At 35.8% G+C, this 27,938-nt stretch overlaps 1 protein-coding gene across 2 annotated transcripts; it reads right to left on the bottom strand.

Moving 5' to 3' along the window:
• Positions 1-882: 882 nt before the first annotated feature.
• Positions 883-26,940, bottom strand: LOC126776280 (coiled-coil domain-containing protein R3HCC1L). Of its 2 annotated transcripts, XM_050498618.1 has the most exons (7): positions 26,878-26,940; positions 26,637-26,688; positions 18,340-19,442; positions 7,068-7,182; positions 6,347-6,468; positions 6,037-6,152; positions 883-5,762 (listed from the first exon to the last, which is right to left on the bottom strand). In XM_050498618.1, the coding sequence occupies exons 1-6, from the start codon at positions 26,909-26,911 to the stop codon at positions 6,076-6,078; spliced, it is 1,503 nt and encodes a 500-aa protein (XP_050354575.1). In that variant the 5' UTR covers positions 26,912-26,940; the 3' UTR covers positions 883-5,762; positions 6,037-6,075. The 2 variants fall into 2 exon arrangements, with proteins under 2 accessions (XP_050354575.1, XP_050354576.1); XM_050498619.1 differs by lacking the exons at positions 26,637-26,688; positions 26,878-26,940 and adding an exon at positions 26,404-26,592.
• Positions 26,941-27,938: the final 998 nt, after the last annotated feature.

Below are 27,938 nucleotides of genomic sequence, written 5' to 3'. Positions count from 1 at the left end.
GCGGATCAAATCGGTGCAGTGTTGCGTAATAAACTTCAATCCTTCTACTCAAAAGGAGAGCTAAGCCCAACTGTGGGACAGCTAAACATTTACTACAAGTCTAATACAGGACTATGCTTATATATGCACAGTATACAAGTACCACTCCAAGATATTTAAAATATATATATTTCTTACGATTTATTCGTTACCAGACTGAACTCTGCTAATATATGGTGCTTATATACTTAATTTATCTTTTTTAAGTTGTATATATTATGACGTACTTATGTATGTCTATGTGTTTTTTATTTTTTATATTAGATGTCCTCAGACTATTATAACAGTAATACCATGAGGTGAGCAAAATGAAAAGAGGTTACAAGTGGATTGAAGTCGAGTGTTGCAGCGAGGTTAGGAGAAAGGGGTTTTTAACGGTTGTCAAAATATACTTGAATAGAGATCTCTTGTTAAGCAGAGGTGACGGATGCGCAAGTAAATTGGGGAAATACATATTGATCAAGTTGTGATTGTATTGTTAACACTAAAGATTTACGTATTTAACGATATTATGCATAATATTATATAACAGGATTACTCGAAAATTACTGAAAATGTAATTTTAAAAAATGCGCCACCAACCTTGGGAACTAAGATGTTATGTCGCTTGTGCCTGTAATTACACCGGCTCACTGACCCTTCAAACCGGAACACAACAATACCAAGTACTGCTATTTTACCCTATACCCAGACGAGCTTGCACAAGCTACCATCAGTCTCCTCTGTTATATCTTGAATAACTATTATTTTTATAGACATAAACATACAGACGTATGTTCCAACATTTCTGCACAACACGGTCTCATCGGTTATGTGTTAAATAGGAAATAATAAAACACAATATTGTATTTAACTATTTATTTCATAAATAAAAATTCAATGAGTACAAAAATATTTATAAATATATAATGTTCTCAACAGAATCTTACAGACGAAGACACACAAGTTTACAATAATATTTCCAGCGTTTGTTTAAATTAAATCGAACCGAAAATGGCAACACTTTGAAGATCTATCCGCCCACATCACTGTCAAGTCAATCAAGTCGTCCATCCCTTCAAATAAAAATCTTAATTTTTATTATAAATACTATTTTTGCATTTTTCAGACGTTTTTTGTATTTTTTTTAAGGTTTTTCTGTCTGTGTTACTGTTTACGAGATAGTCCATACGAGTTAACTACCTCGACTTACGGACGCGGATAGACCTATAAAGCTGATTTAAAAAAACAAAATACACATTAATATAAAAGTCAAAACTTCAATTACAAATAAGGTCCCGTTTCACATGATAGATTTTTTTTTCAACTATTCTATGACTTTGGATTTCATATATTAATGCTTATAAAATATGACTTTATCGTGTTATTTTAATATACCTATCGAATATCTATTGTGACATAAAAAATAATAATTGAAGCGGATGAATATTTTTTTTTTTTAATTGGGACGATAGGGGAATAAAATCGGACGTCATTAATTGTTTAAAATGATCAGCAAAAATAGCGTACCTATTGCGTTACATATCGACAAATCAAAAACAATTCGTTACATGTTAATAATAAATTATATCCAATCTAAATAATTATGGACGGTCAAACTAACATTAATTTAACATTTTTAATCATTAATAACGTATTACATTATTAAACGATTGTGTAAATGCTTTAATAAGTTGCAATTACGCGTTATAATCGATTCGATGTTATATTTAACTCACGAGTCTCACGGTATGTATAGTTGAGTTTGTGATATATCGATAATACGGTTATTAAATTTCGATATCGATAGTATCGCTACATCCCTGACAGACACGTCGCTTGTCAATCACACGTGCGGTTCTCAAACCGTCGTACGTACTTGCTTTAAGTACACAGTTAGGGTTGGTGTTATTTTTGAAAATATAAAAAAATAAACTGATATTACAAGCCGACAATGATATATTTTATTGAATTAAATTCGTTTAGTTTTAACTTTGTCTAACGATGGCGAGCCGATCAACAACTTTATTGATTTATAGAATTAAAAAGGCGACACCAGTAGGCCTTCTGTAAGAAGAAACTCGATTTTATAATTATAATGGTCAATGTCGCATATCACTTTCCGACATCTCACGACCGTTTTCTGAAGTGTGTTTCGAGTTTCGAATAAATTTTACGGCACCGTGATTGTGTTACCGACTAATGTACTGTAAAATTTTTCAAAATATCCAGACATAAGAGCAGACAAACACGGCCCAACTTTACATCAGACGCGATATCGTTAAACGCGTTTATTATCTTCATTACTGCTTACCATCTAATGTCGATAAGGATATTTTTATTTAAAATTGTAAAGACTATCGATATTTTAATACTACGCCGTTTGTAATTAAATAATTTTGAATTTAAGTTTTAATAAAATCTCATGAGAATACGAAATTAGTCTGAATTGACCGACGTCGGAGGGAGAGTTAAAGACGAACGAACATTATTACAGATATTCGATGAATGCTCACATAAATATCTTTTTTTTCGTCATATATTTTAATGTTAATAAGATCGAGTTTGAGAATTCCAAAACAATTAGAAAAACATGACATTCAAGAAGAACAACTAGTCCCTTGAATTTAGTATTTACTAATAATTGAGAAAAAATATATTTTTTCATTTTCTATTTTTTTTTAACATTAATTAGTTAGAGACAATAATCTATAAGTAACAAACGTTTATTGAATGCGGTTTTGTGACGAGTTCATTACCTATTTATCAATAATATATATAAATCTAATGTACAAAATGTAAGCAAAATGGAGACGACAGGATCGACAAGAGACGACATTTCGTCTTAAACACTAACGGACTTACTAATAAACGTTGCACTCTCTCTTTTCTTCCTTTTTTTATAGTATAGGTAGGCAGACGAGCATATGGGGCACCTGATGGTAAGTGGTCACCACACCCATAGACATTGGCATTGTAAGAAATGTTAACCATCGCCAATGCGCCACCAACCTTGGAAATTAAGATTTTGTCTCTTGTGCCTGTAAATACACTGGCTCACTCACCCTTCAAACCAATACCGAGTACTGCTGTTTTGCGGTAGAATATCTGAATCTCTTTCTGACATTATTGATTTGACATATAAATGAAGAAGACAGAGCATTGTTTACCGACTAAACAACGTTTATAAGTTCGGCCGTTAATAATATAGAATCAACTATTCGCCACATCCGATAAAAAATGTTAAGAATAAATTTCGACACGTAACAACGCGATCGTGAAATGTCGAAAACCGACTCGAGGTTATACACTATAAACGCGTATAAATAATCTTCAAACATTACCTTCTACATATATAACTGACTCCATCACGAGATCTCCGAAACTATACGTCAGATTGACGTGAAATTTAACAGTAATTCCTTCGCGGCGTGGACTCCAATCTATAACAATTCTTTTGCCCGTACGAAGTCGACACGGGCAGCTAGTAGTATATATCAATGTCACACTTCACTTTCCGACATCACACGATCGAGTTCAACGAGTTGACACTTATACCGAATGTCTCAACGCGTTTACGACGAACAGTTACACTGACGACGCAGCTTATATTTAATATATATTGTTTACAAATTGTACACGAAGGTCTGCTGCAAGGTCCTGAGACACGGGTCATAGTTCATGTCGCCATCTTTGTATGTATGTATATAACTATTACAATAAAGTTATTATTACTATTATTAATATTATAAACGTTTCAAACGAAACTGTCAATGATTTTGGTCATGTCCCGTCAAATATATATAACATGTTCCTCATAGATACAGTGAACATAAGCGGACGCGAGAAAATACTTAATTTCTTTGTTGTTTTTCGTTTCCTTAGTACAGCGTGGCTCGCGACTAGAGTCCAGACTCACGAACGCGCAGTGAGCGATAACCTAACATAACACATTACTATCGTTCGCTAATATTTGGTATTAAAATACTAATATAAAATAATTATAAAGTTTATGTATAAAACATATCAGAATGTCCCTTACAGCGAGATCGCCCGTTAAAAGGACATTACAAGTTAGAGGATAAACTGCAAACAGTTTTTTCTTAATTTATCAGTGATGATAATGATATAATCACTAACACCATCATTTAACGAGCGAGTGAAACGATACGTTAATATTTGAAAAGATAAATTCAATCGAATATTTTAATATCTGAAAAATTTCTTGCGGCATAAAAGCAGAGCTCTCATCTCTCACTCTATTCAACTGCTTTTTGTCTCTTTCTTTACTTAATGTAGTCACAACTTACACAACAAAGCTTCGATGAATGAAAATTATCCTAAAATTAGTGACAACAAATAGGTTTTAAATATAATTGCGTTGGCTCAGTAAAGAGCTTATCTACAAAATTCGCTTAGTCATTATTATATATATAATAAAGTAAATAAAAACGTCACTTTTACAATATAAAATAATATCCTTTAGAGATCACAAGCTTGTTTTAAAACGATAAAAACTAATGTAACCGATGATGAAATTTTAACTACGCTTAATAACAAACGCATTAAAATGCAGGCGCGCTTGTGCAAGTTGACACTCGTGCGGTCTGCGGAGACAGTTCCCGCGAGGGTGTGGCTCGGACAACTCCCAAACACCAGCCTGGTATCGAAGATTTCTCGACAGAACAACCGAACACCTTGAACCGAACCGAATGAGGAGTAAATGAAACGTTGATACACTTTGAAAACAACTGCTATCAATTATTCCATACATCTTGTATAAAGCATTTATCTTTTTTAATAAACATTTTCTCAACAACAAACACAATTTATTTCCAAGTCACTGCAGATTATACAAAAGAGAGAAAACATAAAAGTCGTTTTTATTTCGTTTGATAAGTAATATATTCAATCGAATATTTGCTTAAATTATTTTAAATCACTTCGTTTACTTAGCAATATCGTCACGCTATGTGGAATTAAATACATTTTAGTTTGAGCCTCCAAACGATCACCGATAGATGGCGCTATTAATAAAAACACAATTACTTTAAAATTCAATATGTTAGTAATATATATTTAAGCTAGTATAGAGACAGCGCCATCTATCGGTACAAGTAGAACGCAACACGAAGTATAACGACACAATAGAACTAACATTACATTCACGGGACCGTCTCTGCCGTCAGGACTACGTGTCGCCTGTCTCGCTTTAGGTTAAAAATTATTATAATGAGCAGATGTCGTACACACAGATTCGGATCAAACCGGCGTCGTCCTCGTATCAAGGTCGTTGGTATTGTAAATATTATATAATTTCAATAAAAATTATGCGCAAACTGAACGCTCATTGGTCGCCTGGTACGTCAACGTCTGCAACCAACCAATGATCATTCAATTTAATGTAAAATTTGACTTCGATCGGCACTCATTGCAGATTAGAGTAAACGATTATACTTTAATATTGAATCTAAGACGATGCAGGCCCGGTCCGTTGTGACGTCACATATTTGACTATGACGTAGTGTACGGCACGCGAGAGCGGGACGGCGACACGTGTTGGCAGAGCCGGCCGCGACCGCTGCGTCACACTCACTCGATTTAACTAATTTATTCGTTTTTTAAAAAATATCTATCGTTACAAATTATTTAACTTTACGTATAATATACATATATTTGAGAGTTTCTTATTCTTAATTAATAAACGAGCTCTCGGCGCTCCGGCACGCTGACTCGGCATTCTCCTGGAAATATAATTGTACACCATTATTTACTCCACTTTTTGTGATGAAAAAGTGTGGAGTACGTTCCACTGAGCCGCTCCACTACGAGCTGGTTACACTTGTGACAGAATTATATCGGAGCTATTCAAATTTGCTTCACGATGTATTCCAGTCGCCGCTGAGCACGGTACGTACTTCAAATCTTTAAGACTTAATGTTCTTTTATTTCCCGTCATCACGGTCATCGAATAAATAAATAAACTCTTCACACATCGTAAAATGGAACCTAAATTACCTGCACAACGTCTGACTGTGGGGGGGGGGTGTAGGGGGGCTACGCGTCGAGCGCGCTGTTGGCGAGCGAGCCGTCCCACGCCTCCTGCTTGTGCAGCGCCGACAGACGCTTCTTCTCTGCGGACACACGACACTACACTGCTCTCTCGAGTACTACGCACGCCGACTACCGTACTCGCCCACTCGCACGCTTTGTCTAATACACTCGGGTCGCAGGTGCGGTCGTACCCGTTTTGCCGCGCTCGACGTCTCGCGTTTTCTACACGGACGTCGAACGAGATAAAGAAGTATGGTCTCCATTAAGGGCTCACCGCGCGCGCGCGAGATGAGGCGGCGCTCCTCCGCGCGCTCCTGGCGCGCCGTGCTGAGCCGCACGCCCAGCGCGCCCGACACCAGCCGCCGCGCCAGCGCCGTGCACGTCTCGGGCCGCTGCCTGCGGGACGCTGCTCGTCAGTCTCTCGTCGCCCGACGGCCCAGCGGGACGGGGCGGGGCCGAGAGACCGATAGACGCAGTGACGATTTCCTTCGCGCTTGCGCGACGAGGAGAACGAAAATCACGTAGCGAATGTTTTAGACGGAGATAGAATTATCGAATCTTTGGTCCCTTATCGCGTACCCGCTTCGCTACTCGAGTAGCGAAGCGGACACCAAAATTGGTATTCGTTTAGTGGTATGGTACTGACCGTGCGACGGTTGCGACAGTTTTTGGGTGTAGTTGGAAAACAAAAAAATATTTTAATTAAAAAAAAGTATAATAAATACTAAAAAGTAAAATTTTATAAAATTATTTTGTTTTAATTGAATCCTAAAAATTATTTATCTCCCGAAACGGCAATGCAGTTACTATGAAAACATTAAAGGCACACATTAACAAAGTATCTCTGTCTCGATCGCAGTTTTACGGCCCCTTGGTCTATTTGTTTCTCTATCTTCGGACGGGGGACACGTCCCGCGTAGGGAGCCCTATCAATTTATAGGGCTCCCTACGCGGAAGGAGATAAAAGTAGCACGGGCCGAGCCCCGCGGCGGTACCTGTACGGTTGCAGGAACTCGGCGCACTTCTTCGCCTTGTTGCGCGACTCGAGCGTGGCGGCGTGGAGCGGTCGACACTTCGCCAGCGACCTCTGCGTCGATAGCACCTCCGCAGCTGGAAACGTCAAAGGTGGCACTTACAATTATATATATATAATCCAATAGAGCCTTATACATCACACAATACTATCTATGTAACTGTCTACAAAAAGAAGAACAAAGTGCTCAGCGGTATTCCGCTTAGTGATACATACTCGTAGCATATAAACATAATCTGAGCCAGCTCAGTCGATAGAACACTTAGATCTTCGCTGATCACTGCATCTCCGTGTGCTACATATATATAAATCAGCTCGTATTTAGCAGTAGTTCCTTACATATATAATATACGATGTTAATCTTGAGAAAATCTGCCTATTATGAAGTTTATTACAAGAGACCGAGACCGAGTAGCTGTTTTTTGTGATAAATGGTTTCCTTTTTGTAAACGTAAATTTTTTTTCGTGAATCGTGTATATTGTTTTTGATATGTATTAATTGTTAAAAATAAATAAATGATAGCCTTACTCATTATATACAATAATTCAGTGAGACATTTATGCGCTGTTATTATTATATAAGATATAATTTGCGTCGACTCATGAGTTACGAGTATATTCGCAAGGCGCGCTATCCGTACGCAAAAAAATGATCCATTTAAATTCTCTTGTGTAACGAACGGAGCAATCATAAACGTGATAATGTTTATTACTTATCATCACATCAGAGCAAGAATGTTGTCGAAGATTTTATTTTTTGTATCATACTCGTAGTATAGAAGTTGAAGAATCTCGCGACAACAATCGGAGCTCGCCTTTAAAGAGATCCTCATAACGACATCGTTTAAATATCAATGACTTCAATACCGGCCTTCGAGTACTCCATCTTGCATTTTACATTAGAATATCTTCGTGTGCGTGTATAATGTATCTAAACGTATTTAAAACCTTGATATCAATAATAAACTATTTAAGTCAAATCATTGAGTTATGAGTTTCACAAATGACCTTTAAATAGCAGTTCGTTTAAATATATTTTTTTTAGAAACGAACATGTATTGGAATCAATTCGAACGAATTAATAATTGAGTATAAAGTATAAGAACTAATTTTAATGGTGGTAGAGCTTTGTGCTAGCTTGTCTGGGTAGGTACCACCCACTCATCGGATATTCTACCGCAAAACAGCAGTACTTGGTATTTTTGTGTTCCGGTTTAAAGGGTCAGTGAGCCAGTATAATTACAGGCACAAGAAACGTAACATCTTAATTCAGAAGTTTGGTGGCGCATTGGCGATGTAAGCAATGGTTAACATTTCTTACAATGCCGATGTCTATGGGCGTTGGTGACCACTTACCATCAGGTGGCCCATATGCTCGTCCGCCTTCCTATTCTATAAAAAAAAATGGATCCAGGGATTAAAAATATTAATTGATAAAATAGATTCAAGTCTTAACTTCTACATAATCTAAGATTGACAGTCTTACTGTGAATGTCTGATATGCATGATAGTAAGTCAATGGCACAACAATGGCTCATCACCTATTAACTTCGGAAGTCATGTTCCTTTAGCGAAAATATATATTAACTTGATAAATAGATGAATAAGAAATTATAAATGAAATGCTTTATAACTATTTCTGGTATGAGTATTTTCTCTTCTTATCTGGCAACACTCGCCCCGATTGTAAAAAGAATATGTTGTGATAGTGTCTGAGGGAGACTCGCGGTTCCACTAACTAAAACATACAACTTACATACAACCTTTGTTTGTATTTTGTTGTTTATATAAAAGTAGCATGAGGTGCAATAGGCAGCGCCCGAATTGGCGGGCAGGCCATCAGAGCATCACGATAGCATGCGCAACCGGTCTCGTGGCGCTTCCCGTTAAGACGGAAAGGGAACTGCCCACTGTTCCCGAAACGTGTAATGCGTTTTTCCAGCATTAAAAAAAAGTGCAATAGGCGGCAACTTATCGCTAAAATATCTTTCTGGCAACGTTTGAACAAAGAACTGATTATAAAATATATATCAATTAAAAACATCAGTTTTATTAGCGGAGAAATAAATATACTTAGTAATTCTGCAAGCCAGTTTATTTCAATTCACACGTACCTTTTTCTCTGGCTCACTACGTGGCACCCACACATAGCCCTACTACTAGAAACTAGAAAGACACATACGTATCAATATATTCCCACTTCTGTTACGGTTACGGAGTCCGTGTTAATTAATTCATACGTGACATCATTTGAATGACGTCACCGGTCACCGCTGTGAACTAGTTAACTGACAAATTTCACGTGTCGCAGAGCATTCAACGTGAGCCTGCGACCGCACTACGTTTCTTGCATACGACTACACTCAATTAGTATCTGGTCAATGCTTTTCTGGTCTGGTCTTAGCTGGTCAATTATTATTTTTTATTTTAGGCACGTGGCTCGATGTCAAGGTTTCCTAATTCAAGAAGTCCAAAAGCACCACTTAACCGTCGAGTGGCTCATTTGTATGATCACTTACAACACAAACATCGTCTTGGTAGCCGGGGACATTGTTATTGAGACAATAAAATCACTTATCCTGCCCTTTTTGCCAGTGTATAAATAACTGGAGCGACTTGACTGATTTTGATGAAATTCTACATTATGATAGCTAACATTTTAAAATAATATTGCATGTAGTTTATCTCGATTTTTATTTACTTGTATTACACTCAATATAGTTGTTCGCTTTAAGTGTATATACATAATACATAATCATCTAATGTAAGTTAGTTAATAATATTTGTTCTAGATAACCGTTGATATGTTGAATATGAATTATCGTATCAACGCACGCGACCTATTAACTATGATTAAATACACGAAAAATATAAAAAAACTATTGAAATTTAAACACATTACAATATTCAGTTTTCATGTGCTTAATTTCTGTTTATGACTCATCTCGTGCTGGACGGTGAAGGATAACATCGTGAGGAAACCTGCGTATGTCTAATTTCATTGAAATTCTGCCACATGTGTATTCTACCAACCCGCATTGGAGTAGCGTGGTGGAATAAGCTCCAAACCTTCTCCTCGAAAGGGAGAGAAGGCCTTAGCCCAGCAGTGGGACATTAACAGGCTGTTACTGTTACAATATTCAGTGGTGCTCGTCTCGATGTGAAACCACAGCCTTCGGTTGTAATTGACTGACTTGATGAACAAAGTAATAGAATATGCATTTTCTTCTAAACTTAAAACTTAATTAATAAACAAATTATTCTGATCTTATATAAACTTTCTTTGGCTTTTTTTAAACCAATTAAAGGTTCAACTCGCTAACATTTTGCTCGACAATCGCTAAGTATAGTTATTATTTCATAGCAAATGTCTGCGCCTCTCGTGTAATAAGCAATCTTAAACAGCGAAGACCCACTTCAGACAGGTGCTTCAAAAACGCGCAAATAAATAAAATAAGATAAAATAAATAGTAAAATTTACACTCAAATATAAAAACTTAGCTAGTTTTTATAAGAACTTTTACATAAAATCTACATTTAAAAACAATTATATTATAATTAAAATAATCAGTAACGTTTGTCAATCTTTACGATTGTAATCTCATAAGATAATTTCAAGTAACTTTAACGTCTGAAAAATGAATATGATAAAGATCCACATACGTAACTCCGATGATAATACGATTATTCAATGACCTAGACCTATTGCTGCTGCCAGTATCAGTGAACGCTAACGATTTCTAATTTGACATTTATAGAATACATATATACATAGTTAAATAGCACAACGCCTTATCTCCACTCGTGTGTGGCACATCCCATCTCATATCAACGCGGTGTTACTTCCGTTATAATACACTCGGGGAAAAGTGTACTTAGTCTAGATTCTAATGTAATTAAACGTAACTTAGTCCTAACGTACTATTTCTTGTCCTATTGAAATGTGATTTTACTGGTGGTAGGGCTTTGTGCAAGCCCGTCTGGGTAGATATCACCCACTCATTAGATATTCTACCGCAAAACAGCAGTACTTGTTATTGTTGTGTTCTGGTTTGAAGGGTCGGTGAACCAGTGTAATTACAGGCACAAGGGAGATAACATCGCAGTTCCCAAGGTTGGTGGCGCATTGGCGATGTAAGCGACGGTTAACATTTCTTACAATGCCAATGTCTATGGGTGTTGGTGACCACTTACCATCAGGTATGCTCGTCGGCCAACCTATAATATATTTAAAAAAAAGTGAAACAAAAGTTGTAAGACATCTATTGTCAATTATTTTTAACATGCGGTTTTATTTGACAAGCTCGCACCGCAAATAATATCGTGTGAAGAGCCACGAGCGCGCGGTGGTCGGTCGTCCCACTTACTCAACGTTGCGTCACACGGTCGTCGAACCTGCTGATCACTAAGTAGGTTGTACACATGCTGCTACACCGCGAACCTGCGCTGCGCTTATTGCTCTACTATTTCATAATAATAAATAATAACTACAACACGTTATATATGTGAGTTGTAAACTATAAAATAATAATTACTTCAAGTAAATCCTATTTTATTAATGTAATTTTATATCAAATCCATACTAACTATTATAAATACGAAAGTATCATTTTCACGGCTAAACCACTAAGCCGATTTTGGTGAAATTTTGTATGCACCAAGATTGAACTCCAAGGAAGGACATAGCCTATTTTTATAAATAACAAATAAAGCCCATGTACGATGCGGGCTATGCCGCGGGCAAAAACTAGTAGGTGCGCAGATTAAAATGTAGCTGGTAGTCAGCTAGTGCTGGTTCAGTTAGGTCTCCGCAGTGTAACCTGTGCGTCACTGACGTCGCTCACGAGTACTGTATCTGACAATAAATAATTATTTAGACCATAAAATTTACTTATTGTGTTCTGTGGTCTGACAGATCAGTTTGGAGTTGAATTTCGCCGCAGCACACGATCGGCAAATGTCAGAAAATGATAACATTAACAGTTCATAACATTTATTTAAATTTTAAAGGATACACGCATCAATATAGCTTAACATCGTAAGTATTTACCCCTCCGATTAAGCGAACAGCTTGTGTTAGCAGTGGGATTAGGTCAGGATCGGACCTGCGACTTTTCTCGCTAGGCGGCTTATGACCGTGGATAATATGATTACTATTATTTTGTGTGTCGTATAGTATTATTGTAACAAACTTGTTTGTTGTTATCGTATATAGTTATATTTTGGGTCCACACTTAAGACAGCATCTTATATTATAAAAATACATACGAAGTACTCACAATTTATACATTACTAGTGTTCATCCGCGACTTCGCCCGCGTGTTAGGGAGGGGGCAGCTGTAAGGTATAAAAAAGTACCCCTGTACTTTATTGAGGTTCAAGCTTGCTTCATACCAAATTTCATCAAAATCAGTTTAGTTTAATCGTGAAAGCGTAACATATAGACAAGAATTACTTTCGCATTTATAATGTAGCATAGACACAGTTTATCTACCGCACATATAGATCTAAATGGGAATTACCCAAGAACAGTAAATCTAATTGTTATCATTGTACATACTTCACCTTATATACATCTGAACTATGAAATTAATTATTGTAATTATTACTTTCAATATAATATCAGTTGAAGGTCTATCGACAGGATTCCCTACCCAGGGATGTCTACCCAGGGATGTCTACCCAGGGATGTCTACCCAGGGATGTCAGATAACCGAAATAATACACCGCTATTTAGTATTGGTTGTTTAAATATAACTTTAACTTGGTGATAGGGATTTGTGAAGACCCGCCTGAGTAGGTACCAACCACTCATCAAATATCCTACCGCCAAACAGAAAATTGTTACGGTTTAAAGAGTGAGACAGTGTAACTACAGGCGCAAGGGACACAACATCTTAATTCCCAAGATTGGACTGGTTTAGACTGGTCCACATACCAGTCCCCCTACATATTTCATAAAAAAATTACTTAGGTAACTTAAGAAACGCCAACGAATAATGCCGGTAGAGGGTATGTGCCGACCGAGCACCAAGCCGTCATTCAATTCGTCTTTCAACAACCCCACAATATGATGTTTCTGTACTGCTTAATAATTAATAATAATAATAAAAAAAAAATTAATTGTTTAATGTAATGTACTCCAGGCCGATTTCGGCCACGGCGGCCAATCTCAAGAGAGAATAATTGTTTAAATCTATAGTAAGCATTTCTAAATTTAAGAACCTTTATATTATTTGACATTTTTTTCTAATATTATTTATTTATAGAAATAGTTAATTTCTTTATAAATTTTTATTAATGTTTGCTTTTGTTTTGCTCTTTTAAAGTTTTTGCTATAGTTGGAAACTTTATTGGTATATAAATTTATTGTGTTCATTAATTGTATTATTCTATTATACTGTTTGTTTTCTATACTTAAATAAATAAATGAAATTCCATCGTTGACATCTGCTCTCCGCTAATTTTATTAAAATTTTAACTCGATGTTTGTAAATGACCGACTTAATGTAACAAAATAAATGAATAATTCAAAGCGAGTAAGCTGAATAATTCAAAACAATTACGAATATATATTTGTTTATAATTCAATCACAATCGAATCAATTATGAAATTACTCGCTATAAGAACTTAAATAACTTACCATTTCATTAATACTTTTACTAATATCGACTTACTATGTTTCTCGGGCGTGGTAATAACTAACTTCGATTGATCGGTTGACCGTTTTGTTCCAACATTTAATCAAACCATTACATAACGTTACCTAACGGCGAGCTTCCTCGAACCGTAAACTGGGTTGCGTGGGTCGACCGGCGTAGATAACTCCTAAGCCTCAACATATGTATGTACACTAGCGTTTACCCCGAGGCTTCGCTTGCGTCATCACTCCGTATTGTTAAATACCAATTTCCTTAGCTATTTCTTCAAATAATAAGGATTTTCGTAAAAACTTTCAAACGTCTCTATCACTACTTTAGGGGTCAAATATTCAAAAATCCTTTTTTAGTGCTAATCTACTATGTAAATTATATGCATATGCAATTTTTTATAGTGTTAGCCCCAGTAGTTCGGGCTGTGCGTTGACACTTCTGTATGCCAATCAGTTAACTTTCACATATATAGGTACACGTTTCATTCGACATATATTATAATCTATAGCATCACATCGACATTACTTCGCCTAGTCAGTATATACGAGTAAAAGTGACTTTTTTGATACTTGTTTCTTTCCTAGTAATAAATCTTTTATTATTCTTCTAATTTAATAAAAGACTCAGACTTACGTATTCCATGCGATTTGTAAATATCTCTCTGCCATATTATGTACTACTAAATGTAAACGCCAATTATAAATTCTTACTATTGTTTTTTTTTATCATAGTAACAGAGTTATACGCATTAAGGCACACACACACTCTAACTAAGATGTTTTTGTTATTTATCTAGCGTGCAATAAAGACTATTTACTTTCTTTATCTCTTTTAATACACCTGAAACATCAAGACGTAGAACTTTTCATCGACGATGGTGCAGCGATGGTGTGCGGAACTCGTACAAGGAAACGTCAACACGGGTCGGAGAGCGGTAAGTGCTTCCTCCATTCATTCCCATGGAAGTTATTTGCCGTGAAAACTGGTGGTGGTCGCTGACTTGCCGTCAACAATAACATTGAACACACTAATTAAGCCTAAGGCTACACATACACTGGTGGAGCGCAATGAACTAAAACTTTAATTAAATTATTGTTTGTGGGTCGGATTTGAAAAAATTAGGTATGTGCGTAAATCATTAAATAGTTCATATAAAAATTAATTAACTGCATACCTTATTTTGAACCAAAGGTTCAGATTATCTCTAGTTTTGTTTATGGCAGTTTTTAAGCGCCATTACTGTTTACTTTATACGTCTTTTGTGGTTAGGTTAATGTTAGTGATATTTTATAAAAATAAGTGGCTCAATTACTTTGTATGCTGACAGTGTAGTTAATTGAAAAATAAAATATTTCCAATTACGTACGTATATGTTTTTTTACGGAATTAAAGACTCGTAAATTTTAAGCTAAGATTGCGAGTTCAAATTCGGGCGAGCAATAACGAATTTCATGCAATTTAGTTAATTTCCATTAATCTCATGCCCGGCGGTGATGGGACACGTGCACCCACTAGCTCGCATTGGAGCAATGGACTGAGTTCCAAACCTTCTCCTCAACAGGAGAGCCTTTGTTAAGCAGTAGGACAATAACTGCCTGTTACTTTGTACTTTTTTTAACGTGAGACAGCCTTTATCAACATAAAGGTAACTATTACAATAAAACGGGTGCGCTATAACTGTTCAGCGACAGTGTACTGTGTACGCGGCCTCAGTACGCTCCGAGGAAAAAATCTCTATTGTCTAAGCGATGAATGAATACATTTGCAGAAACGATGTCAGTAATTAAAATCTTGCATGTATTCGTCTGCGCTTTGTATTAACATAAATAGTTTGTGCTAGCAAGACGATAAATATTTCAGACGAATTAATTTCTACAAGAAAATTATATAATTGTAATGAATGTTTGACTGCGGACGGTACAAATATAACGTTTCTAAGCCTCGAACAGAGACTAGAATTATTTAAATGTTAGCTAATCTTTACTTATATTATTAAGTTTGTTTGTTTTAAAGCATTAATTGGGATTATATTGAGAACAGTAACACCACACTACGTCCAACGACCCCATAAGCGGCGCGGAGCAACAATTTCAACACAAGGCCGGTAATGTTTGCTGAAATATCATAAAAGTAGGATAAGTGCTAACAATCTCAAGTTCAAGGCGACACGGACTAGCATCGTGTCGCGAATGGTAACTAGGGACCGAAGTGGGTCGACGTGACGAAATCGAAAGTATTACGACGGAACTCGGAACGCCGTCGCGATTCAGACTCGTAGGACTTTGTACAAAGAACTTCTTTATCAATAAAGTTTATAATTCATTATTGTATTAAGTAAAATACCTGCCTTCATCTTGTGTAATACATGTATAATAGTTATTTAACCTTAAGTTGAACTTTCGAAGCTTCAAATTATTTTTATGAAATGAAAACTAAACGGTACCTCAAACAACACATAATATTGCAATATCGTATAACAAACCAAATACTAAAATTTGCATAAAATGTTATCTCGGAAAACAGACAAAAATAGCAGTTATTTTGAAATCACGGACACTTCAATTTTATTTTATTCAATTTAATTTGGATACATTACATATGTAACTATATCATATTATTATTTTCATAATATTTAAGTAAACACGAGGAAACGGTTATCCTGCGAGATAATATCGAAATCGCGACACGAAATTACAGAACCTATTACATAAACGAATATTCCTCTAACCGAGATTACTTACTAGAGTGTCTGACCGTCGCGCGTCAGCTGCCTCGACGAAAGGTCGCCGGAATACAATCCGGAAAAATCTCACGTTATGTTAATGTTTTCTAACATGTTTATAGTTTCTGTCAGAGATAAGAAAAACGTATATTGTGATATATAAATTAATATATATATGAATCCATAAAAATTTTAATAAGCAACTCCTTCGCAACGTTATGCTGTCCACGATAGAAGATAAAATATATTTTCCAGGGCAATGTATATAGTTCTTTTAAAAGGACATAGTGAATTTATCTAGGAGAATATTGTTCTAGAATTAAGAAAGCAGAAAAGCTAACAAAGGTAAGCTGAAGTTAGTCTTATGTATCAAAAATATCTCAGTAATATTTCAGTCATTTTACCGCTAAACAGCACCGCTTAGTATTAGTGTGTCCCGATTTAGAGGGTGAGTGAGCTGGTGTAATTACAGACAAATGGGACAAAACACCAGTCTCCATGTCCGCAGTCCACGTAGGTAAATAAGTAATTATTTTACAACGCGAAATAACAGAACGAATATATATAAATAGCCAATACCTATGTATTAGTATGTTATAACTCATGTATTACACACGTAATACATATATTGGCAAGTCAAACAAAATCGAAACAATGAAAACAGCAAATAGTGATACAGAGAAAAGCTCGCCGGGGGTAATATCAGTTGGGTATTTGCTAGAGGTGATGTAATATAATGATTGAATCAAAACAATAATTTTGACATTTCATCAAAATTGGACAACTCCAATTGAAACAAACAATGGGGAAACCGTTCGCGTAATAAAGCTAGCCAGGCTGAAAGACTTCCTAGACACTCGTTTCGATCGTGACGAAGATCACGGAACTCGTCTTAACGCGTTATTTTCATTACTGAGACAATAAATATAAAAATATGATCAATCAGTATGTGTACTCAGGAGGTCCTGGGTTCAATTCCCAGGTCGGGCCTATCCAGTGCCTGAACTCTTTCCGGTCGTATCGGATTGCCGTCCCATCGGATTATGAGAGTGAGGGAAGAGAGAGTGCACCTGTGTTTGCGCACACACTTGTGCACTATAATATGTCCTGCGCAGTTGTCTAATCTCTCTTGAGATTGGCCGCCCTGACCAAAATCGGTCTAGAGGACATTATTATTATTATTTTAACAAGAACTCGTATTTTTTATACGTATAAGAAGTGTGTTATATAAATACCATTGGTCAATATGTCGTACACATATTAATTTCGAAATGTAAATAATGTTACTTTAACGTATAGTAGACAGCTCGAGTTCTTATGATATTTTTATTCCTTAACATGTTCGGATAAAACATATTATTTATGACTTAAAAAATTAAGAAAAATATAATTATTTGTTTAGATTACAACAAGAACTCATCATTAAGATGTCGATACAAACTTTATCACCTGACTACATTAAATTATTACACGCTGTGTTAGGCATCGGACACACATGCGCGATCAAGCAAAACGGGTACAACCTCACGATCTGTAGAGACTATCTCTAGTCGATTGTTATATTTATGAATCGGAGATACGTACGCAAACAAACATAACAAAACATACCTCTCCGTTTATTGCATTGTACCATTCTACGCGATGACGAGTTTACAAAGCTGATTTCGCCGTTAGTTTTATAATCAAAACCGCGTCCAGCTTAGATTTTTATACACGCATCACCGTTAAAATCCATTCGTAACGAAACAACTATAATTGTTTCAGTGTATAAATGTTCATCAAAAAAATTTACAACGCGGTCAGCGTGACGCCGTAACTGCAAGTGATATATTTATAGTGCGTTATGACAAACACTTACCAATTTTGGCGCTGCTGAACACGATCAGTGCGTGCGTATCGTCCACCCACTTAATCTCGAAACCAGTGTCCTTGTATTCACTGAACAACGAAAAAATATCATTCGTCTTGAACTCGCTGGGAAAGTCGTAGACTTCGACCACGTGGCCGAAGGTCTCGTCGTAGGGCCCGTTGAACAACGCTTGACCCCTCGTTTGGTACTCGTCGTAGCTGTTCTTCGCTTTGCTAATGTGCACCTTGCCGACCGTCGACGTTAACTCTTCCAGCAAGGAGGGGTCTAAGCATTCTCCGCTGTCGTCGAAAACTGCGTCCCAGTCATTCTCCTCCCGTTTCAAGGAGACCTTGGGCTCTAGTTTTGGTTTCGTTTTCTTTATACTCTGTTCCTTGTCCTCCACCAGCGGCGCTGACTCGGTTCTGTTCTCGCTGACTTCCTTCGGACTGGGCGCCTCCTCTATCGGATCTGATATAACTAGCACGTCAGAGTCGAAGCTCTGTTTGATGATTCTCTTACTGCTTCTATTTATCTCCTGCGAGGCCCGCTTCAACTCCTTCGCCTCGACGTCCTCGTCTTTCTTATATAAATAATCATTGTTATCAATAATATTGCTCTGAGTTTCTTGCTCCGCCATATTCAGTTCGTTAGACTCATTCGATTTCCAACTGTCGTCGTAATTATTACTCTCGTACTCGTAGTAGCTCGGCCGATAAAATCCTAATTGTCCGTTCGCAAAATAATCACCTATATAGAAATTCTCTGCCTCCTCTACTTCGTTATAACTATTATCACTAATCGATATTGCACTATCACTATTTGGCACTGCAGGCTCATGTTTCTCCTCGACCGGCGGACTGACTGCTCCGGGACTCACCGTTGACTGGTTCCTCAGGTGTGGTGGAGTGTACACGTTGCAGAATTGCTTGCCTTGAGATCTTTTTGGTGTGCCTTGAGCAGATTTATCTTTGGACGCCGGTGATTTCGGACACTTCCCATCGGGAGTTGTCTTCTTACTCTCGGTTCGATTTTCCTCTGCGCTTTCGTTGGCACGCAAAGCTCTCGGAACGTACACGGCCCGGTCCGGTCGACGTGGTTTCGTTGATCCGGATCTGTGAACACATTGGACATTACTAAGTATTACAACACTGCGCTATGTTTTGAAATTTGATCGAAGGTGTGGGCGTCGCTCCTAATTTATAGCTCTTACTAAACTGACTAAAAGCTATTATTATACGAACACGTCGATTAAAAGTTATAAAATTGTATAAAAATTATTTCACTTTCACCTAGTATTTGGTATTTTATAATTGTTCATATAACATTTTATATTTATGTGCTTTTAAGATTTTATTTCTTTTTCATATGAGTCAAGACGCGTCAAACATCACTACTGGCGAATAACATTATTCCAAATATTGTACAATCATAAAACTAATAAATAAAAATAAGAGTTTTTCTAGTTATTTTGAAATATTTTTTTATTTAAAGAGTTAGGACATGGACAAACGATGGACACAAATTCCAACTTTACTCTTTACTACATTCAATCAAAGAAATCACGAAAAGTTTTGAACAATATCTAAACTGGAAGCCTATTCTCATTTCTCAGGTCTACATTTTATTCAACTTCACAAACGTGAGAGGCGTGGATCAGATTTTGTAATTGAATTTCAAGCGATTTCCAAATCGATCGAGCTGTAATTTGCATATATTTGGTGCTGATGACAACACAACCTAGACTACTAAATAAGTATTGCAGTTTGATCAAAACGTTTTATAAACACATATCTAAAGTTAAATCCATCAATTAATCCAAGATACATCCAGAACCAGTGCTGCATGTTGTTGGTCGCGCTATCGATGGCCGGCATCAGAACGAGCATTGTTACAGTCGTTATCTCACGGCCGCGTCGCCGTTGGCTCACGGAACGTGTCCGCTGCTCCACGTAACACAAAGCGGGGCAAGGTCGCCAATATTCGTAATAGCCTCTCACTCAGCACACTTTCGACGCGCCGCTTGCATTCTAATGTTTATTTATCTTGTTGGTGATTGTGAGATTGTCTTGTGTTAACTAGCTTAGCTTATATCTAAATATACGATGATTAATGTTAATAATGTATGTTTATATGTTGTATATAATATATAAAGTCGGCGAAAAATTGGTGGTTAATGCATTTTAGTTTTTAGTTAGAAAGGATTTTTGAAAAATTATCCATTCGCCGGCAATAGGGGACGAAACGTATGCTATACAAGTCTGTTTTTTCATAAAAATCAAGCATCAACATTTTAGGTTCTACATCTCCTAAGGTTATAAAAAATCGATATATTTTGTGGAAAGTTATCATTTTTGTAGTTAAAAACGAGGTAGTTCCGTGATCTTTTATCTTTATTTATCTAAGCGGAACTAATTTGTCGCAACAAATGGATATTAAAGAGGGCGTGGCCGGATCAGATCATGCAAAAGCTTTAACATCTCAATCAAAGTAAGATGTTGATGAAAAATCAATACACGGCTACTTGTATTATATTTGGTAATATCTTATTATTAAAAATAATAACGACTGCACGGATCATATTGTAGTGTACGAGTATATCCGCAAACACAGGTGCAGTCTCTGGATAAAGAGAACTCTAAGACAGTACGAAACGACCGGAAGAAATATAATTTGAGCTTCATTTTAGAGGGAAATGAGTGTAAGACATACAAACTCCGGGCCCTAAAGAGATTTAACATATACTCGATAACTCCGTGTAAATTAGTTGTTTTTTTAAAACTAAAACTAAACATAACTCTAAATTATTCAAAACGATGTATCATCGTATCCGAAATCTACGCAAATGAGGTTTCGGGCACAGATCACGTAATAATAAGCAAAATAGATAACTATACCGATGGTATTTAATTGATTTAATTAAACTCCACGAGTCGAGATAAAACTGGTTAGATATTTTATGTCCCAAACTGATGGCAATTTGCAACTAAGAATAGTCAACTGCACAGGAGATTTTATAGTTCTCAATTGTGTGCGCAAATACACTATTTCCTCACTCTCATTGAAGTCGCACCCCATTCACCAATCCGGATACACGGAAAAAGATCAGGCATAAATCTGTCACCATGTGCACCTACTCCCAACACCATATGGGAGACATGTCAATGTTCAAGACTTTCTTAGTATTCTAAGCCACCGTCACGGTAAAGCCAGAACAGAGTAAGCGATTTGCGGTTAATTTCAATAGGCTGCTCCAAAGAAATCGTTGGATACACATGCTTATTCGTCTCGGGAGGTTTACAGGCTATTACAGAATATTTTCTTTCACCGCTGAGCACGAATTTAGTTATAAACTTAAACACATGAAGTTGTGATTGCCGAGGATCGACACCGCAATCTTCGGTTAAAACTCACGTGTTCTAACCAAAAGTTCATCTCGGATCTTATATGGTTAAAATCGTTCGTTTCGTAGTCTAGAGCCGCGATTTTGCGTATCCTCATCATATATTTATTTTAGTTATAGGAGTGCAATAGAGAATATTTCATAGAACACGTGAAATTTAAGCGCAAATTGCGGATTAAAACCAGGGCCCCACTTAGTTTTTAAGTCCTGTAAAGGAAAACATCTTGAGGATGGATGGTAAAAGAGCTATTTAATCACCTTATACGAATAAATTATTTACTTCTTTATATTGACATAAGGGACAAGGATAATTGCTTCGCTTCGGAATCCCGATTTAGAATAATCAAACTAATAATTAAAAGAGGAATCTGCAATGGCGTTCTTAAGTTTTTCACCCTTTAAGATAGTCTGGAAGAAAACTCGACAAGGCCGCTTTATTGTACAAATTGTATTTTGTGATAAGTACTTCAATATGCTTTTTTATATGGTCCATAAAAGAATATTTATTTATCTTAATCTAATGATGACGGATAGGAATGCTTTATGTATTTTCAATAAAAAAGAACAATTTCATACAATTCTATACGTTATTATATTATATAAAAGTAACAAACAAATGAAGTTCATAGCTTTCAGCGAGAATATATAATACAAAATAGTTGTTCCAAATAAAACATTAATAAAAAAAAATATTATATTTTATATAACCGTTTAATATAACTAGAACAAAAGTATGTTCTAAAACATTATGAATAATTTAAACAAATTAAAAGTTGCTTCCTCATGAATGATATCGTTCTTTACAGATTAAATATTATTACTCAACTCATTATTTTACAGAACAACGATTACAGATTAACGAACAAGACATTATTACATACAACTACATTAATACGTGACGTATTACGATATAGATTTAGATTAAAAACAACAATATATACGATTTAGATTAAAAACAACGAATGACGGAAGGCGTGATATCAAGATTTATGCGTATTGATTCCGTTCTATCTCACTGGGGACTTCAGATAGCCGTAATCATAAAGTGCTGCTGTGTAGTTTTTATTTTGTTGTTACAACTTAAAAACATGTTTACCCAGGCAGTGTTCGTATATTGTTGAGGGTATAAGTCGACCAAGATCAATCATTTAAGTTGATTTAAATGTATTAAGTAGTCAAGTAGTAACTTAATTTTTAAGCGTCCACACGTATTTAATATTAAAGCTCTTTAGTTCGCTCAAGATTGGCGATCAAAGTTGCATTTAACTAAATTATGCCTGTCCAAACTTAGAGTTGGCTGCTCTCTGCTAATTTAATTCAAGTGTCAAATAGACGTTACTTACAGACTCACTAACAAAAAAAATTACATGTAAATATAACCTCTGGCATACTATATTTAATTATTTTATAATTAATCAAGATCAAATAAAGTTGATGATTTGCATGATTGAACACGCTTTTCTTACGAGGTACAAGACCTATTTGAACACATTTTTTTGCATTTATTAAAAAGGAACAGTATCGAGGTACCATAAACTTAAATCAATAAGGCAAATTGTTTCGGTATAGGATTACAGCCACTTATCGTATGCCTAAAATTCGTACGTTTAAACGCAAGGCTTAAAGTACTAGAGCGCAATCAATTTATATCTGGTTTATATCTATTTTTTATATGAATCATGTAGCAAGTTTTACTGATGGTGATAATGATTTTACAACAAATATTAATGATTACCACAATAATAGAGAGTATCTAAGAATTTAACGCCTTGTCTAACATCGATTAAAATACATCCACACCTATAAAATAACAATGAAAATATATGTTATAATAAAAAAACAATTAAAGCGATTCAAGGTTGATTGTGAATTCAAAAGTTCTTGTAAAATTATATACAATAACAGATTGTTAATGTCCCACTGCTGGGCTAAGGCCTCCTCTCCCTTTTGAGGAGAAGGTTTGGAGCTTATTTCACCACGCTGCTCCAATGCGGGTTGGTGGAATACACATGTGGCAGAATTTCAATGAAATTAGACACATACGGGTTTTCTCACGATGTTTTACTTCACCGTCAAGCACGAGATGAATTATAATCACAAATTAAGCACATGAAAATTGCCCGTGTTTGAACCCACGATCATCGGTTAAGATTCACTTGCTCTTACCACTGGGCCATCTCTTTTAAAAAAAAAAAGTAAAATTATATGAGTAGTTTTTTTTTAAATGTGATAATTATGTAAATATTTATTTATATACATACGTCTTCCAACCGGTTTACGATTAATTAATCGAATAGTCGATCATCTAAGCCGCTGTCAACATTAATCATCACTCAATATCACTCGGACTGCAAGAAGGTTGCTCAACATAAAATTACCTAAGTTTACTCTCTTAGCTTTAGTTATTTATTTAACTTGAACTATAGCGATTAATTGAGTTTAGACATGAGAAGTCGTTTATCATCTTATTGGAAACCAATAACCAATGGGTTAGACGTGTTTTTGATTATGGAATGTGTCGGAAACGAAGTTTTCTCTAGTTAATTAGTCTATTTTTTAACGTTTAGTTTAAAGTTTTACATATTATTTGTTTATAATTCATCTCGTGCACGTTTGTGAAGGATAACATCGTGAGGAAAATCTGTCACGTGTACCACAACCGTGTGTTGGAGCAGCGTCCTGGAGGAAGTTCTAATTCTTCTCTTCAAAAACTAGAGGAGACTGAGCCCAGCAGGGGGACGATTAACTTTTACTTTATCTACGATTATGTAGTCTTATAGGTTAACAAACAGACAGGCCAGTACATGACAAGATATTATTGGAAGTAAAATAATAAATAAAATTTATATAACTTAAATTTGTAAGAAATATTTACACCTCTTATGAATGCAAATGTATGTCCTTTATTTGTCACTCTTCGATATTACTGAAGGTATATACGCTTATTAGTGCGCCACGAATCGGATTAATTTCTTGCATATAGTTTGCAGACAGGAGTTCATTGTCAAGAGTAATAACTAGTATCGGAATCAATCTTTATATAAGAATTATCTATACATAAGTAAGCTTAAATACCGCTGATTGACTGACTCATTACGAGATCGAATACGAAATTAAATTAATTGAGCCGGTTGGCGTGGTTGGTGGATGCTTGCCTTTCACGCCGAAGGTTGTGGGTTCGATTCCCACCCAGGACAGATATTTGTGAGCATTAACATGTCTGTTTGTCCTGAGTCTGGGTGTAATTATCTATATAAGTATGTATTTGCAAAAGAAAAATAGTTTATGTAGTATATCAATTGTCTGGTTTCCATAGTAAAAGCTCTGTACAAGCTTAATTTGGTATCAGATGGTCGTGTGTAAAAAATGTCCCAGGATATTATTATTATATTATTATTAAATGTCTGAATGACTTGAAATTCAGCCTAGTTATCGACTCCTTTCGCGACGTAGACGATCACTAAGAACGGAGGTAACGCATATACTATCAAAAATAAAATTTTCATCAACTGAAATTTGGAACTAAACATTAAAAATTAAAGGGCTTGCTGTACTTGTTAACTAACATAGTCTGTATTTAAAGTTATGCTGAGACAACAAAAACTTTTATTAAGTAAAGCAATATATTGTTTGAGAACAATTTCGAAACTCACCAACAGAAATGTCAGAAAGTGATAAGCGACATTGACTGCAATAATAAAAAAATATAACATTTAAAGAATACCTATATAAAGTATCACTTACGTCGAATTCAACAATTCCCGAGTGAGATATGAAATGAGTTGCAGACCGTGATTGTTTTATTTGCAATTATTTTTATTATAATCCATATTAATAACATATCTCGATACAACTGCGAGGTCCTGATCCTTCACGTGATTGGACGAAATTATGTGGACAAAGGAAACATGTCGATGTCACGTTGACTGTGCGGTCTTGGATCGTTGACCTGACCTTTCTGAGCATTCGAATTTTTTGAATAATATAATAAAATAGCGATATTAACTCGTACATTATGAGTTAAATACTAGTATAATGTTATTATATTTCCAAAATTAACTATAGTTACTTACGTAGTTAGAATGTCCGGATGTTATATGCGACATTGACTAGCGTATCTTAATAAGATTCTGGTTTTTAACATTACACGAGTGCGATACGATGTAAGTCCTTACAGAGCAAGCCTTGGTGAAGCATATTGCATCCTATACATTTACATCGCATAGACAAAAAAAAAACTTCGCACAAATGACATTAATATAAACCTATTACGCCGAATTAATAACGTCATTATTACTGAATGAACAACGAATTATCATCAGTCTTATGAACAAAATAACAACGCGCAACTTTGTTGTTTATAAGGACGTTAAGACCTGATTTCGCAATATTTTAGTTTATATTTATATCATAAACAATTTGTTTTGTAGTTTTTTCTTTATCGACATTTATACTTATTGATGACAACGTTTTTATTGCCATTAATCATTATTAGTCATTAATACGACATCAGATTACAACGGATAGGATTAGACCATATGTTGAAACAGGTAAAACAACATAGCATTATGAATATTCCGTAAGATATAATATATTTCTTTGCACCGTGTTAATCATGTGTAAAAAAACGAAATAGTCTTGAAATAAGGAAATCCCTTATCAAAACAACTCACTCGCTATCGACGTCGGGCTGCGTCAAGGTCGACATACAGCCGTTAATTCACACGATTATCACTTTTATTGCAATAACAATAAAAACCACAACACTATCACACAAACGTCATATATTGTTGTCGTAAAACAAAACTCAATAACAAAACTTAATTTAATTGCTGTGACGCGGTGACGTCCGCTCGCGTACGCGGTCGTGCAACAAATGAAGTAGGAAGCTATGCGATGCACTCACCTGATCTTTTCCTGAGGCTGCGAGCGCGCCGCCCTGCAGGCCCCCGCCGCGTCTGCGAATTGTTACATAAAGTTACCATGGTTTCCTAACCACTAGGAATACATCAGGTATTAGACATGCGGCTTAGGGCTTTGACGTGTAGATACGTATCATTCACACGTTACAATACAACCTTATGTTAACATCTAGCGTTTGTAACGCGAGCGTGTTATAACTTATCGTTAGTCTAGAAATCACATACCTATATTTCCCGTGGGTTGAATATTTTTAGACATTTCAAGAAAATACGAACTCAAAATATAAAACAAAGGTCAGTTGATATACACTAAGATTGTAATTGATTTCGATTTAAATATACCTACATAATCACAAACGATTCAAAATCGTTGTCGGGTCTCTAAATTCAACTCGAAGCTGTATAATGTTCGGGATCGAGATAGACAGACGGTTGCAGAGCATTGCGACACGTTACGTTACTTCCCGGTTTTTTTAATAGTTGTTTGTATTTTATAAACTTGTAATATAGTTAAGTATTGTAAACATTAATTAAATACACACATAACTCAATATAGTATTACCAATATAGTATGCCGAGATGGCCCTGTGGTAAGAACGCGTGAATCTTAACCGATGATCGTGGGTTCAAACCCGGGCAAGCACCACTGAATTTTCATGTGCTTAATTTGTGATTATAATTCATCTCGTGCTTTACGGTGAAGGAAAACATCGTGAGGAAACCTGCATGTGTCTAATTTCACTGAAATTCTGCCACATGTGAATTCTACCAACCCGCATTGGAGCAGCGTGGTGGAATAAGCTCCAAACCTTCTCCTCAAAAAGAGGAGAGGAGGCCTTTAGCCCAGCAGTGGGACATTCACAGGCTGTTACGGATTACGGACGCTACTGATTAGACCCGTGATTGTATTTATATAATTACATAATAGATCAGATATAAAACTTATTGTCTCTTAACATAAGTAATAATATTTAAAATAAAATTATGTAACTACTATAATATATAAAAATTAAATACAATTGAATCTTTCATTGACTAATAAAAATTAAAAAAAATATATATATTCAAGAAATTCGATTTTATTTTTGTCTTTTTTTATTGTATATAAGGCAAACGGGCAAACGGGAATGTAACTACTTCCACCCATGAACATCTGCAACACCGGAGGGTCGACAGGTGCGTTGCCGGCCTTTAAAATAACTTTTGAATAGTCACGTTACAGGCTTAAATTGAACGTAAAGCCTTCAACGGTTCGGAATATAGTTTCAACAAAAAACAACCAGCAT

The sequence above is a fragment of the Nymphalis io genome, chromosome 20, assembly GCF_905147045.1.
Source record: "Nymphalis io chromosome 20, ilAglIoxx1.1, whole genome shotgun sequence".
NCBI lineage: Eukaryota > Metazoa > Arthropoda > Insecta > Lepidoptera > Nymphalidae > Nymphalis > Nymphalis io.
Note: the sequence above shows the minus strand (reverse complement) of the source record. Positions and strands in the feature narration are given on the sequence as shown.